This window comes from Convolutriloba macropyga, chromosome 7, assembly GCF_964194025.1.
Source record: "Convolutriloba macropyga chromosome 7, txConMacr16.3, whole genome shotgun sequence".
In the NCBI taxonomy this organism is placed as follows: Eukaryota; Metazoa; Xenacoelomorpha; order Acoela; family Convolutidae; genus Convolutriloba; species Convolutriloba macropyga.
Window position 1 is genome coordinate 73,143,472 of NC_134474.1, and position 16,324 is coordinate 73,159,795.

At 34.7% G+C, this 16,324-nt stretch overlaps 1 protein-coding gene across 1 annotated transcript in view; it reads right to left on the minus strand.

Moving 5' to 3' along the window:
• The window catches only part of LOC142343313 (mitofusin-1-like), a 122,229-nt gene that overhangs the window by 85,237 nt on the left and 20,668 nt on the right, over window positions 1–16,324 (minus strand). Inside the window, exons 3-4 of the mRNA XM_075395141.1 lie at window positions 12,367–12,532; window positions 2,378–2,504 (exon numbers count right to left, since the gene is read on the minus strand). Coding sequence (XP_075251256.1) covers window positions 2,378–2,504; window positions 12,367–12,532 — 293 coding nt within the window. The remainder of the gene's footprint in view (window positions 1–2,377; window positions 2,505–12,366; window positions 12,533–16,324) is intronic.

The window sequence follows — 16,324 nt, forward strand, 5'->3', positions numbered from 1 at the left end:
TAAACAACACAAAAATGAGCAAAGCTGAATCACAATCGTCACTGTTGCTCATTGATGGTAAATTGACATATACGAAAGTATCAGGAAAAAAGGTAAGCTTACTCTTAAGGTGGATTCCATGATAGCTTCTTCTTTAGCCTAAACTCTTGTACTAGGTGTAAAGCTCAAAAACTACTGTAACTTGAGAAATTAGACTCCAAAACTACAAGTAACTTTCAAGGGTATTTCGTTGATTGCTTTGGTTTTTCTTCTTTCTGTGTCTTGGCAGGGAAACTGGGCCATAATAATGATTAGTTGAGGCATACTGTTTGTAGTTTCTGGAGAGTTTTCTGCAGTTGGGCCATAATTTTGACCAACACGAGACATCTTATGCCACTATTTGTTTCTACTCCCTGTTCTACAATTGAAGCCATAGTATGCGTTAAGAGTGACTGAAGTCACAGTTTTGAATGTTCCTGACTAGCCGTCTTTTTAATTCCCAAACTCACTAAGCTTCTGACTCTCGAATAATGTTTGCCCATAAGCTCTTCATTTAGGTTAGCTGCATTTCCCAGCAACTCTATGCATTCAATTCCAATATTTTTAAATCAATTTTGCTTGCTAATGTATTAAAATCAGCATCAGACTAATAGTTCATTGATCAACTTTCCTAGGAGGTTGAATTTGAGACAACAGTAACGTAAAATTAGCACGACGACAATTCTACAATTCAACCTCGTACAGATTTTTTTAAAATTACAAATTTTCAATGTTCATTGCTTCAACTTTCTTTCTTTCTGGTTTTTGGCATGAAAACTGGGCCATAATACTGACCAGTTGAGGCATACTGTTTGTAATTTTCAGAAAAAATGTTTTCGCAGTTGGGAAAGTATTTTCGCAGTTGGGCCATAATTTTGACCAACATGAAACTTGTGCAATTATTTGTTTTCTCCCTGTACTACAGCTGAAGCCATAGTATGTTTTGAGAGGGAATCACTGTGACAATTTTTGGTGCTTTGACTAGCCGTCTCTTAAATTCCAATGCTCACTAAACCTCTGACTCGTGATTAATGAATGCCAATACACTCTTCGTATAGATTAGCAATGAGGTTGCCGTGCAACTCGAGGCATTCAATCCCAAGTTTTTTAGATCAATTTCTTCTGCTAATGGTGCTAATATGTTGAAATCAGCATCAGATTGATAGGTAAATGATCAATTTTCCTAGGAGGTTGCATTTGAGACTACAGTAACATAATATTTGCACGAAGTCATTTCTTCAATTCATGACTGTACTGTACCGATTTTTCTAAAATTACAAATAACTTTCAATGTTCATTGCTTTGACGTCTCTTCTTTCTGGGTCTTGGCATGAAAACTGGGCCATAATAATGACCAGTTGAGGCTTTCTGGTTGTAATTTTCAGAGAAATTGTTTTCGCAGTTGGGCCATAATTTTGACCAACCCGAGGCGTTTCGTGCCAATACTTGTTTCTACTTCCAGTTCTACAACTGAAGCCCTAATTTGTGGTTAAACTGAACCACTGTCTCTCATTTCTAATGATTTCTAAACCAATTTTCAGTTGCTGAACCGAAAAAAATATTACATGAGAAATCATGTGAATTCAACAAAAAATCGTGTATTTTTACCTGATTTCTCGCGTAAAAAGAATCACACGATAAAAGCTCGATTTACACGAGAAATCATGTAAATTTACACGATTCTCTCGGTCTTAACCTCAGGATTTTTCGTGTTATTCACACGATTAATCATGTATTTTTCATGCAATTTTTCGTGTGTTTCAAACCAATGTTTCATGTGTTTTCACACGAAAAATCGTGTGGTTTGCACACGAAAATTTGATTGAGAACACACGAGAAATCGTTTAAATTTTACATGATTTATCGTGTGAATCACACGAGAAATCCTGAGATTAACCCCGAGAGAATCGTGTAAATTTACATGATTTCTCGTGTAAATCGAGCTTTTATCGTGTGATTCTTTTTACGCGAGAAATCGGGTAAAAATACACGATTTTTTGTTGAATTCACACGATAAATTTTTAGAGTGTAGCAAAAGTTTCTTACATTTATTACGATCACACATTTATGTTCCTGCGGCATATTTATAATTCAAAGCATATTCAATAGGCACTTAAAAACAGTTGATTTAGCAACATTTTAGTGTCGATTGATTATAATTGGTACAGATAAAATGGCTCTTGATTTATTGCAACCATTGAAACAACGAGAAAGAAAAACAATTATAAATTGGTTTTGGTTTGAGTGAAAAAAATGTTGTGTCAATTGATCTGTCTTTTGTACAGATAAAACGGCCCTTGACTCGTAGCCATTACCACTACGAAAAAATAATTATTAATTGATTCCTGTTTTTTCTGACCTGGACTGTCAATCAACTGAATGTCATGTTGGAGTAACTCCACTTTGTCACTCGGCCAGAATATCATCAGTTGACTACTCCGTTGTAGTTTGTTCTTGTCCAGAGCGTGAGCCAACTGAGCCACAGACTAGAACAAACTATTCATAGAACATAAACCGACTAATGTCGAAAGAACTGCTCTCGAACGAGAAGCGGGTGGAAAAACATTTGACCCCGCCGGGGTTCAAACCACTGGCCTCCCGATCCATAACCACATGCATTCTGATATGCGGCAACCGATTTTATATTAGCAATAAGCTTTATTTCGGAGTGAGAGCAAAAGAGATCACTCAAAAATGAAGAACGAAAGCGTGAAAAAGTCACTTGAGAAGTCAAAGAATGTTCTAGAAGAAAAGCGCAAAATGGTCAAGCAAACAGTTTGCATACAAAAAAGACCAACACGTTTACATTAAATGCTATGAACTTCGTTAACGAGCAAGTAATAAGGTTTATCAATAATTGCGCACGTTAAAAAATGCATAAAAAGACCAACATGCTAACAATAATTGCTACGAACTTCGTTCAATTAACATGCATATAATCACAAAGCACATCAAACCTTTCCTTATTCCAAATGCTTTGGTTATTTGCTTCGGCTTTAGCACAAAATCTTCTATATCACGACTGTCATCTTACAGGCGTTTATAAGTAGGGATCTCAATTAAAAGGGAACAAGGAGCATCGCGCACCTGCGCTTTCGAACAGCTAGTTTAAACCATCCACACAAACCAATTAGCAGGAAAAATCGAAAATTGAGATAACACCTCAAGTTACGGGCTCTGATTCATGCACTTGAAAAGATCAAAATACATTAGATACTCAGAATTACTAAATATAGTTTAACATATTTAAGCCAGTGTGAATTGGATTGTTCTCCATTCGCAGAATAGATTGCTTTTGCGCCCCAATAAGACCATCCTTCAGTTAATACACAAAAAAAAAATCAATATAGAAAGGTAATGCAAAATCAAACGTAAAATTTTACTTTGCAGTACTTGTTAAAGGTTGAGAGAGCGCAGCCTGGCCCAAATTGTGCATCAGATAAGCATGACAAGAAGCTCAACTTATTGAACGTAAACCTGACAAGAGAGATGAAGCCTTAAGGAACAAGAAAACGTGAGAACAGGTTATAAGATAAGCCCAAGTTCGAGAGCTTAAGAGTAATGGTTGCAAGGATTAGCACACTAGGCTTGTAACTAAGAGATGCTGGCTAGAATCCAGTACTGGTCCATTTTAACAGTAGTTGCCCCTGGTTAGAGCCCCTATCAGTACCAAGACGCACTCTTTTTACTAAGCTATTTCGTTGTGCAGGACGGATCACTATCACAGCGAAAACAAACTATAATCAGCTGCGCATTTGCATAACTGCTTTAAGTTTGAAGAAAGTACAGAGAAAAATTATCAAACCTTTCTTTCAATTAAAATACTAAACTAGAGACAAATTCTCATTTTAAGTTTCCATTTTAACTTAAGCGAGTAAGCGTGAACCTCCCTCTAACAGTTTTTCATTCTATTTCCTACTGATTAGAATTGACAAAGAATTAAAGCGAAGAACTATTGAGCCATGCAGGATTTGTCTAACGTGTTCAATTAGAATAAACTCTTGAGAGAAGCGCTAAAACACAAATTATCAATCATGGTTAACATTGAGGTACCTTTGGTGTCTCACTCTTCTAAGACGAGAGAAAGCAAAACTATAGGAACTATGGAGAAAAAAGATACTGTTGTTTTTCCGCCAAGTTCTGGCTTCCCATAGACTGAATCATATAGCAGTCAACCGTGGCAGACAAAAAGAGGGACCAATCATTTTGGCACTGCTGTTTAATGGACATGATTTATGGAGAATTGACAATGGCCTACAATTCAAAGAACTTCCATTGACTAATTAAAAAACTAGACCTATATTGGACAATGAACGAATTGAAACCATTAAGAACAGCAATCCGATCAAAAAATTAGGAAAAAGAAAAAAAATCCAGGTCAAATATCACGTGTGAACAAGAAACTACAAGCGAAAAACCAAACTTTTGTTTAAACACCATTTTCTACTTTAAAATTAGAGCGAAAACAGTTCACGCCTCAAAAACCACTTGCTTTTTCGCTCCACTTCGTGTCTCGGCGTGACCAAAATCATCACTCCAACTTACTTCAAAAATCATGAAAAAATGTGAACAGAACTTAAAATAAAGCCGGAAGAATTCCGGAAACGACTCGAAGGACACAAAAACACCCACTCAGGAAACTAGTACCTACCTAAGCTAGTACCTAACTACTCATGAGAATTGAAAAAGATATTTGAGTTAAAATCAAGATAAAATATTATTAAAAAGAAATTGAACTATAAAACTAGAAACAAGTAACATTTTTTTCCATATTATAACGGCACATAAAACTAAAGAAAAATCTTATAGACGAGAAAGAGTATTAAAATGCTCGTAAAACAATAGAGAAGTCATAATGAGCTTAAAAAAACGTTCGAAGTTTATAAAAAAACAGTTAAAAATTGTTTGTGACATTTCGCAACAGAAAACATTCTATATAATCAAAACTGCACTCACTGATATCTAAAAACTCGCAAGTAATAAGCGTCTTTCCAAATCCTACTCAATTCAGTAAAACAGAACAATCAGCGAAAAATGGCTAAAGTTCGCCTAAAACTCAGAGAAATAGCTGAAAAACCTGAAAATAGGCATAAAATTCATATTAATCACTGGAAATCTTCAAACCGTAATCAAAACAACCCTAACAGTACTAAAATATAAAGAAACTTCTAAACCAAAAAATAAGAAAAAAACTGTTCTAACAAGTCGCACGTGAACAAAAAATTTCGCTCGCTCACGAATTCTTTTCACACCTCAATTTCTCGCTCTCACTAAAACACCTCTTTTTTTCGCTCCACTCGTTAATTTTGTCCAGCATCCAAACCACTCCAACAATTTTCACGCGCTTCATTTCCTGCTACAAAATTCACTCCAAAAAAGTGATCAAAAAGACCTCTCTAGTACTCTTCTTCGAGTCGTAAAAAGACAGCGCCCCAATGCAATTCAAATACTTTGAATTGTAATAAGTTTAAGAAAACTACCAGCAATTAGGTTTAGTTCTAGAACAGTACAGACCATGAACCAAACAATATTAAATTGCCTCCCGATTTTTTTTGGATACAAGCAGCATCTTTTCAATAAAAGGAGTTCAATGAATTGCACAATAAACCAAGCAAAAAAACAATAACAGATGTTACGATAATTAAAAACACTCTTATTGGTTTTGAAAAATCAATAAAAAACTTCTATTATATAACAGCAATTATGATCATTATAGCAGAACCTCTGTACTCCAGATAATTGTTAATTCCGCCGACAATCTTTTATTTGTATATTTGCGTTAACTGAAAGCAGTTCGAAAACTTTGCAACTGCCAAAAAAGTGAATCATCTCAACTAGCGTATTATTTTCCAAAAATCAAGGTATGTGACATACCGAGCGACTTTTTCAGAGGCAAGCAAGACCATCAGAAAACCGATTTGTTTTTATTTTGATACTATCTGTTGCAAGCTCATAGGCACGCATTTGTGCTCATTTTGAAAAATGTAAAGTCAGTAAACCTCTAAATTGGGATCCCAGAGATACTACACACAAGTCAATATAGCCATTTACAGACAATTCTTGATAATTTCATGGCCCAGATAAAAATTTAGAATTAAATTCAAAGCATTGTCTTTCGATTTTTTTCGCTCATAATCGTATAAGTTTATTCGACAACTCTACAATCAGCAAATGTATCACTTGGTCATTTTAAGATCTCTTTTGAAAATTTATTTTGTATTATATATTTTGGTGTTATGCATTTGAAGATGCAGTTTGAACATTTTTCCCAAATATGAATGCTCTGATAACAAATATTCGAAAAATATAGCACAAACTTTTAGTGCTAATTGAACAAATTTTTTTTAAAATTAAAGCAACCACTAACCATCTCAAAGAGTTTTCTTTGTCAAACCCCTTTGAGTTGGTTTTCATTGAGAATGCACTTGTGAAATTTCTGAACTCCACTTAGGAATATTCAACCGATATTTTCCTCAAAATTCTCATATGTTCTCAAGCAAAACGAAATTCCGAAAATCTTATAACAAATTGTACTCTTCGTCTTCCTACTATCAATTAAAACACTTGAATGAAAAATGAACCGCACGATTCAATTCAGATCGGAACACAAACAAGGAGGCTTGTTAATGTGCGTTCGCACATGATGTTCCGACCAGCGCTCATCTACATTTTTGACTTAACTGTCTTTTGAGTTACATTTTTGACAAAGAGATAATCAAAAATAGATGTTTGAGTTTTACAAAATCGTTACACAACCAAGATGATAATTGAATTTAATAATAACATGCCTCATTACAACAAGATCTGCCAATTAAAAGTCTACGAGAAAAAAAAACAACAGCAACAACAAAAAGTTACAAAAACAAAATTTCACGGCAAAAACTCAATATCTTAATTTAAAGGCACTTTACAATTACAAATTGTCAAGATACAATCAGACAAAATCCTAACTGCACAAATTTTTTTTCCTAACCACAAAACATATGGGACTAATGACAATAGTTAATAATTCTTAATAAATTTAATACACAGTCATAAAAAACCAATAGCACCTGTCTCTGGTTAGACTTAGCCAAAGAAACGGACTAAAGATGCAAAAAAACTCAAAAACTACGAGCAAAAAATTACAAACATTGCGAAAACACAAATTAGTCAAGCCATTAAAAAATCATTAGATATTATCTGAAAAATATGTACTAATTCAGCTAACTTTATATTGAACGAATCAATAAGTTCAATTGAGTCACATTTGAAAATCATTGGGATCTGTTATTACGCGATTGTGCTACAGGAAGAGAAGAAACAAAAACACACCACTCACATAACTTTTATAAAAACGCATACTGGACAACTAACAAAACATCAGTTACGTCATAAAATCAGTAAACATGCTAATTTTTACAATACACGGAATTGTATGCGACCTCTCAATGATGAGATTAAGTTACAAATTGACCAAAAGAACAACAAAAACTTAAAAAAATGAAAAACCCTTAAAAATCTTAAAAATGTATGATATCATAAACTTTAAGACTATTCGCAGTGAACTGATATCTTCGCGTGGAATCTTTTTTCAATCTTCAAATACAAGCTAATGAAACCGGTCAGCTTTTTATTGCTTCCTAAAGAATGAAAAAAAGCAAAAAAAACCCAAAAAAAAATTGAGCGAGAAGTGTCGGAGCCATTAAAAAATTTTTTGGTAGGAACGTTTCTACTTTCAAATAAACCTTTAACAACATTGGGATTCTTTTTTCTAGGGTTAATTTGACTCCAAGAGATCAACAAACATGAACAAATAAATTAAAACCATGAATTGATTGAGAAAACTCGTAGTATCAACGCCAATATATTCAATAGCTTTCAACGGAAGCTAAAAAAACGCAGAGTTATGCCTCGCTCAGACAACAAGGATGTTTGTCATTAATAAGTCATCAATATGCCATTACAGTAATTCATAGATAATGAAAACAACAAGAAATACCGACAAAGTTCTAAAATTAAGTAGAAAAGTGCAAGAAGAAAGTGTCGAAACCATTTAAACCATAAGTTTTTTTCTATAAACATAAAATATGATCCGTTGAATGCCATCTCTAAGCCAATGCAACCACGAGCATTAGGATAATGTGTTAAGATTCCAAAAGGAAATAAAATTACGAAAAAAAATATCCAAAAACTTTAAAAAAAATGAAAACTCCTGCATCGCAGCCATAACACCAATAGTTAGAGGATAAGGCCGCTAAAAAGATTGAATTTGTTTGAATTAGCAAAAAATGGGGTCCGATAATTACTGAGACTGACTTGCAATTAATGAAAATTAGATTAAGATCGGTTAATTTTCAATCAAATTTTCGAAAATTTTTTTAAACTCTTAACAGCCATTAAAGTCACAAAATACGCTCAATTGGAGCGTATGCTTCCATTTGAGGATGATGATATTTGTCAGGCATAGGTAATCAATAAGACGTCACAATAAGTCCATGACTATGGAAACCACAACAAATATTGGCAAAAACCAAAAATTCAGTAGAAAAATGTGAGACGAAAGTGTCAAAGCCATTTAAACCAGAAGCTTTTCTCTGAAAACCGTATCCATCATCCAGTGAACGTCTTCTCTAGGGCAATGGGACAAATAATTATCAGGATAATCTTATAAGATTTCAAGAGGAACCAATAAGAAAACATCCAAAAATTTTTGAAAAATTTTTTGAAATCTTGTCGCATTGAAGTCATAAAACAAAAAATTAGAATAGGAAACCGCTAACTAGATTAATTTTTGTTACAGTAGACAAGAAGGGGGCCTTGTCTACTGAGACTGACTTACAATTGACGAAAATAAGTTAAGGATCGTTCAATGTTAAAAAAATTTCTCGAAAAATCATTTTCAAAGGCTTAACAGCCATTAGCTGTCCACTGGAAGCTCTAGATAGGTTCACTTAATGCTTATTACGAAACCTATTGCACTTTTAATCAACGACACAATGGCATAGGATTCCAGAAATTTAGTAAAACCTCAAAAAGAATATCAAAATTTCATTTAAAATTACAAAACTCAGAGTCGAAGCAAAAGAAACACGAGCAATTACTTGAAAACGAACTTTTTGTTCATTGGGCTTCATTTGAGTGCAAATCAGGTTTGCCATTAGCGGAGCCTAGATATGAATAGAGACTAGTTGCCAACTGACCCAAGAAAACAAAAAAATGAAAAGTTTTCTAAAAAAGAGCTCGGAAATAGAATTCAAATATTTTTTGATAGTAAACTTCCCTATGAGACTAGAACTACTCTTTTTATCGCCTTTCGTCTATTAAGAACTCCAAATTGTTTCATTTTGTGGCCTGAAATGTAATTTTGAATTAATATTTCATTAAAAACATATCTTAATTTGAAGAAAAATTACACTAAAAGTGAACAATCATGCTGAATATCCCCGTGTTCACACAAAACTTCAATCCTCAATAAATCCTCGAAAAAAACGAAATTCAAAAAACCGTTTTAGTTTTGAATTCTACGCTGGACTAGCTTTTTAATGATACCCCTAACATTTCTCTACAATGAATATATCGATCGGCCAAAATTGTCTGAACAAAAAACCATTTGAGTATATAGTTCCTTCCCCCACAAGTGGGGTCGGAACAATGAAGAAATTTATGCCCTTTCATCTGATTTAGTGAGTGAGGAATCTAATTTTGGTGCGATTTTGAAATGATTTCTGTTAACACTAATTCTGGACACTAATTATCAGTTATGATTTCAGTTGCTCGAAATTCCCAAAGTCAGCAAATTAGATATCGAAAAAGCAAAACAGAACAAGTAAAATTAGTCACATAAAAATCTGAATCATGGAAATTAGTAACAATTATTAATTCAAACTAGGAAGACTAACTCATTTAGTAGCTTGTGACAGTTTTCTGGCTCATTCCTATCCCATTGAAACAAACTTGGATAGACCTCGCGACACCATACAAGATTCTGACAACTCGTACAAAGCTTTAATCATGCCAAGATCTGAATATTAAATTTCGTGCAACACCTCGTTAAGATCTCGAGAGATTTTAATCCAGATGAGTCTAGCAAAAATCTTGGCGCAGCATGCTTCAGATCTTGATAAATCTTCACATGAAAAAAATTCTGAAACAAGTAACATTTTCGAGCCAAATTTACAGTAAAAAAAGGGGCGAACAGGATCAAGAGGGCTCTTTTTGTGATTCAAGGAACTATGAACCGAGAATGAAACCGAAAAAAAAAGAAAACGAAGACTTACAAAATTTTTGAAGCGTCAGTTGATGAGAATAGGCACTTCAGAGATCTGGATCAGAAAAGAAAGTAGCCAACGTCTCTCATGGTCAAATCAATTAGACGGTTAAAGTGAATCAATAGTAAATTCTCGATTTCTTGAAAATGCAAAACTGATTCGTAAAACACAAAGAGTAAAGAAGGGCCCGAATATGCATCTGCGTGTGGCTACGTGCCTATGTCATTTCATAACTACTTCTCCTTTTAACTTGCTAACTGATGTTTCTATAAGCAAAACATTTAACTCTGCAAATGCTAGTCCTAAGACCAGAATAATGAGGAGGAAAAACCACACATCTTATACAGGAAAAATCTCAGAGTCAATTTATTGAATCGGCTAAAAAAACTCTTCAGATAGACCTTAAATCATCTGATTGCTTCTAGCTAATATTGTTTTTCCAACCATAAAAATTGACGTCTCGGTATGATCCCGGGAGTTCTTGCTTGTTTATCCAAGATTTTATAAAGATATATGAAACTTCAGTATGTTATTATAAGGTGTTTCAAGTTTCGATTCCTTTACAAAAAAATCAGAAAATTCTTATACCGATAAGAGCTTCATTCACCTTGAAACCAAAAAAAAAAACATTCTTTTTTAAACAAGTTTTTTAAATGGATTTACGGATTTCAGGCTAAAAGCGTTAAATGCACATTATCGTGCGCCATTTTAATTTCAACTCACTCGTAAATATCAATCATCGACTTATCAGTCCAAGCTGGATTTCTTATATTATCTAATTTTAACCTAAACTGTGCTAAAAGCTCTTCAGAATTGATTCAAGATGCTCAAAGACAAAAATGACAGAAACAACGTCAGTGTAAAATTAGAGAGCATAATATCAAAAAAAATCAGATGCTTCACAGTGCACATTGAAGAGAAAATAAACAAAGAATTCGGCTTTTTCATGGTATCACTAGATATAAATCATCGAAATATGAAAATCTAGCAAATATCTAGTAAATCTGGTTGAAATATTTTCTGACAATTTAAGCTTTTAGTACATCAATGTAAACCCTGTTGTTCTACTTTCTACTCAATGCCGACTTTCACGAGTCAAAACTAGGATATAGGCCTTCTTATTGTAACTAAAATCCTTCACCTTACTTTTAACTCGTATTTTTCCCCGCTATTTAGCTGGATACCTCAAAAATGAACAAATAGGGCAAATTAGCGTTTACGAAAGTTGAACACACTACTTGTAAACGTCACCAAGTTGGTGCCATTTCTTCGGGCACGATTTATTTGCTGACCAGATATTCAATTATATGGTTAGAAAACAATGTTGCAAACCTTTTTTTTTTTCGTGTAAAAGAGGACAAAACTTATAGTCCAGTGTATATTTTGTAATCTAAACAACTAACTTGAGGATTGTACATCTGTGACCCTCCAGCTTAGCTGGCGCATATTACTTACTACCCTCAGGCACATGTGCTTTGTTAACACAAAATGATCTGCAATAAAAATACAATATTTTATAACCGGGGGAGCATAACAGGCTGGGTGGAGGAATAACGGCAAAGATTTACTTGCTTAAAGGGTGCTTTTGGTAACCGCTTGCCTAGTTAAGCAACTTGCTTTTGGTAACCGCGTTTGGTATTTTGATAAAGTTAATAACGGCGAAGATCAACTTGCTTAAAAAGTAACACATGATGAACGGATGAAAGTCAGTTTCATACCCAGGCAAAAAAAACATAAACCGACTAATGTCGAAAGAACTGCTCTCGAACGAGAAGCGGGTGGAAAAACATTTGACCCCGCCGGGGTTCAAACCACTGGCCTCCCGATCCATAACCACATGCATTCTGATATGCGGCAACCGACTTTATATTAGCATCAAGCTTTCCTTCGGAGTGAGAGCACTAGAGATCACTCAAAAATGGAGAACGAAAGCGTGAAAAAGTCGCTTGAGAAGTCAAAGAATGTTCTCGAAGAAAAGAGCAAAATGGTCAAGCAAAAAAATTTGCATAAAAAAGACAACACGTTTACAATAATTGCTATGAACTTCGTTCACGAGCAATTAAACAACAGAAACCATAAAGCAAGCAAGACAACTCACGTGTACACTCTGCGGCGTGTCTGGGTGCAGAGGATGAAGCATGTATGGCTCTGGCTGATCAGTGCCCTGCATGGTGATGAAACAGTTGGTTGTATCTCCCATGCCCACTGGAAGGATCTTGCCCCTCAGGATGGCATTGGCCACTGTACTCTTACCACTGCTGGTCCTATCATAAAAACAACCAGATGACTTTTGCTAGTTCCCCAGAATTTTTTTATGCCCCCAGTTAACAATTTTGTGTTGTTATATAGCATTATATAGCATGTAGTTAACAAGAAAAGAAAAACCCAAAAATCACTTAATTGATGAAGACACAGCCTCTAAGTCTTAAACAATCATTAGTCATTTTTTGGGGTGTTTAAACAACTGCAACTATGCATTATTAGAACATAAGTATCACCTTTGAAAAAACGGTTCGTCTAAAATGACAAAAGCAGCGAAAACAAGAAATCAAATCACAGCATGCGAAAAAAATATTTGCTCTCCGAAACAAAAATCTGTTTAAACATCAATTTCTCACTTCAATTTAAAGCATTTTGTTATGCCTTAAAGCTAATCGCCTTTTGCTCCTCTTAAAACTGTAGTGTGATTAAAATCACACCTCTAATTCCACTTCTCATTGACAAGAGGTCGAAAAAAGTGGAAAAAAGATAGCCAGAAAAACACAGCCAGAAAAATTCCGGAAACGACTCAAAGTAGAAAACTGGCCATACTTATTATCTAATGCACATTCGACGCAATAGTAACAAACAAAACCGACTAAATGTCGGAATAATTGCTCTCGAACGACTAATGGGAGCTCTAATCAATTGCAGCCTGCTTCAGTCGGGGGGAGGGGGAGCTTAAATGGGACTAAGAAGTTCAATAGTGAGCTTCAAATAACCACATTAGAGGTCCACACATACCACTATTAAGATAAAAGTAGAAAATGGCACCAGTTTCGGCGCAATTTTCATTTGACTTATAGTATTAAATTGCCGCCAATTGAATTCAGCTGCTTGAAATTGTGATTGAGAATTTTAGATTACGCGAAAGGCGAAAAATCAAGGACGTAAAAGTCACTCGAAAGTCAAAATTGTCAAACAGAAATTTTGCATAAAAAGACACACATGTTTACAATAATTGCTATGAACTTCGTTCAAGAGTAAATAATGAGCAACTTGAAACGACAACAGGAAAAATAAAGTGAGAAAATTAACTGACAAAAACTGATTTAGCATCTGATCAAATTTCCCCATAAAACTTGGCAAGACCCTGTAATGCAGGCAGTTTCGAGCACAATATTACCATTTGACATAAAACCTTATAACATATGCTCATAAATAGAAAACCTAAGAAAGGAGAAAGACGATGATAAACAAAACCAAAAAATCATACATCTCCATTTAAAATTCTCTATCATTCTCGACTCTGAAAAATAACTTAATTACATCTTTTGATATACTAGTGACCAACGCAATAATTAGCGGAGAATTATAAAACAACAGTTTAAAAAAGAAAGAATAAAAACCTGAAAAATTTAAGAAATTTTTAGAAATTATTTTAGTGAAAAAGAAACCAGTTTAGTTTTCCTGTTTCTTCCAAACTATCAACTGCAGAAACAGTATTAAAATTTCTTCTATTTGATCAGTTACTCGTTCAACACAGCAGAGAAATCTAAAACAATTCAAAAAATCAAAATGGCAAAAAAACCTGAAAAAATGGAGATAATTTCAGGGAAAGTGCCATGTCTAGTCATCAAGTGTCACCGAAATATTGAAACACCTGAAAAGTAGCTCTTGTTTAACAATTGACCCAGAGAAACTACAGCGACAAGCGTAAAATCCCAAGAAATAGAAGAAAAATCGGGAAAAATCTGCTCAACTTCACTCAACTTTCTCTAAGAGAATTAACTGGAAACAATTGTGAATCAAAATTGAAAGACCACCAAATTTGCTAGAACAATTTATCTCAATTACACAACTCCCTAATCGCTACAAAAAAACGAACAAGAAAACAAAACTTGATTTGAAAGCTTAAAATAAGGCAAAATGGTAAGAATAGCTGAAAATTGAAACTAAGGTGCAATATTAGCTTCGGATGGTCAAAAATGATTACTATTAGTAGTTTAGATTATTGAAAGAAAGACCTCTATCTGGAAAAGTTGGAGTTAAAATTAATAAAATACGTTGAAAGCCTCACGTGCTCACAATTCGCTCCCTCGGCGAAAACTTTTTCAGACCTACTTTTCTCTCAAAAAACGAAAAGAACAGAAAACCACTCTCTTCTCTCTGCCTTTCAATTCGTTCTGCTGTTGCCGTTTGGCATAAACACTTAGCTTTCACATGCGGCATTGACTTTTACATCCTGTTTTAAATACTCTGAAAATATTATTGATAGAAAAAAGACGCTCCACCAATACTCCTCTTCAGTCGCAAGAAGAGCGCACCAAATTCAAATTCTTTGAAAAGTAAAAAAAAATGGAATCGCTATCATAGCGGCTGAGATGAGGAGGTCTATTAAGAAATAATTAACAGCTTGATTGCTCCGACTTACTTTAGTTGCGGCGGAACTATACGCTTAACATTTCGATAAGTTGTTGAAGTAACTCATCTAACTGACAAAAAGTTGAATAAGACTATTTTGGTTTAGATATTGAACGTAGAGAGTGGCCCTAACCCTATGTGCAAATACACATTATCAGGCCTCTTTGTCTTAACTTGTTGACAAACACATCAGTATATATTTCAACTTACTGTTCTATCAGTCAAATATTATTGATATATGGTGAAACGAATTTGCCCTTATATCCCGATACATTTCCCAAACGGATCTAAATTTTTATTTTTTAAAAAAATATATAAGATCCAAATCTGATATCTTCTTTGCTTTACTTGCAAAAGTCTTGCCTCTGCTCTGTGATCAAAAGATGAGAAAATTCGAAACGTTACGTTCAGACCCATATTACCGAATTACTCTAGATACCTTGTGGTAAATTTAAAAATATTTTTTAAATTACAAAAAAAATTAATACGAATCTTTGTTATCGAACTTTGATTCGGAATCAAAAGTTTTTGCTAATTAAAAATTGAAATAAGGGAGTGTTTGTTTTGTTGAAGAATTCTTCATTCTTCTCAATCGCTCTCTATAACATCAGTCCTGTTCTCCTTAAACAGAATTCTTCTCTTTTCAATCTTAATTGAACTCGTGAAAACTATTTATGTTCTCCCAGCTCGTTGGGTGAGACAATATTTACAAAAACGATGGTCCCTTCTCATTGGTTGACACCTCTAAAATGACTCCACTCTTCTTGGAGTTCACAATGTTTGCCCAAAATAGAATTTGCCCAAAAATATTGCAAAAGTTGGGGTTACGGGACTCGTGCAAGCAACATTGTTGCCGATCCTAGTACGATCACAACGGAAACCGACTAGGCCAGTCTATCCAAAGCGATAGCAGGTCCTTGCGACTGAAAATTCCTGCTGTCAGCTAACAGAGCTATGCGCTTTAACGCTTTCTTGAGAGTAACTGACAGACCGCCCAATGACTCAACAGCAAGAGAAACAAACGAAAATCCTTACTCAGAGCAACTATTTACGTGTTGTGCATATTTTCGCTATTCGTCTGCTTCAATCGCGTAACCAGACTTCTCTGCCGCATGACTTATAATGTTTGGCTGCAGTGGAAAATTTACGGTGACATCTAGAGCAGCTGGACGACCTGATTTCCATGAAGGCAGAAATATGTCGCCAGGACGAGAACTGTTTCCAGCAATAAGTTTCCGTTTTTCGATGACTGGGGACAAGTTAGCTGCTGAGCATGCTGATGCAATACGGTCACGAATCCTGTCATGCCGAGAAATTGCATCCCCATTTCCGTGACAGATGACGGCGTGGTCACAAAAACTGTCAAGGGTCCCAGACCTGCAGTAAGGGCACTTTCTTTCATCTTCATAAACTGCAATCCCTAGTCTCTACTT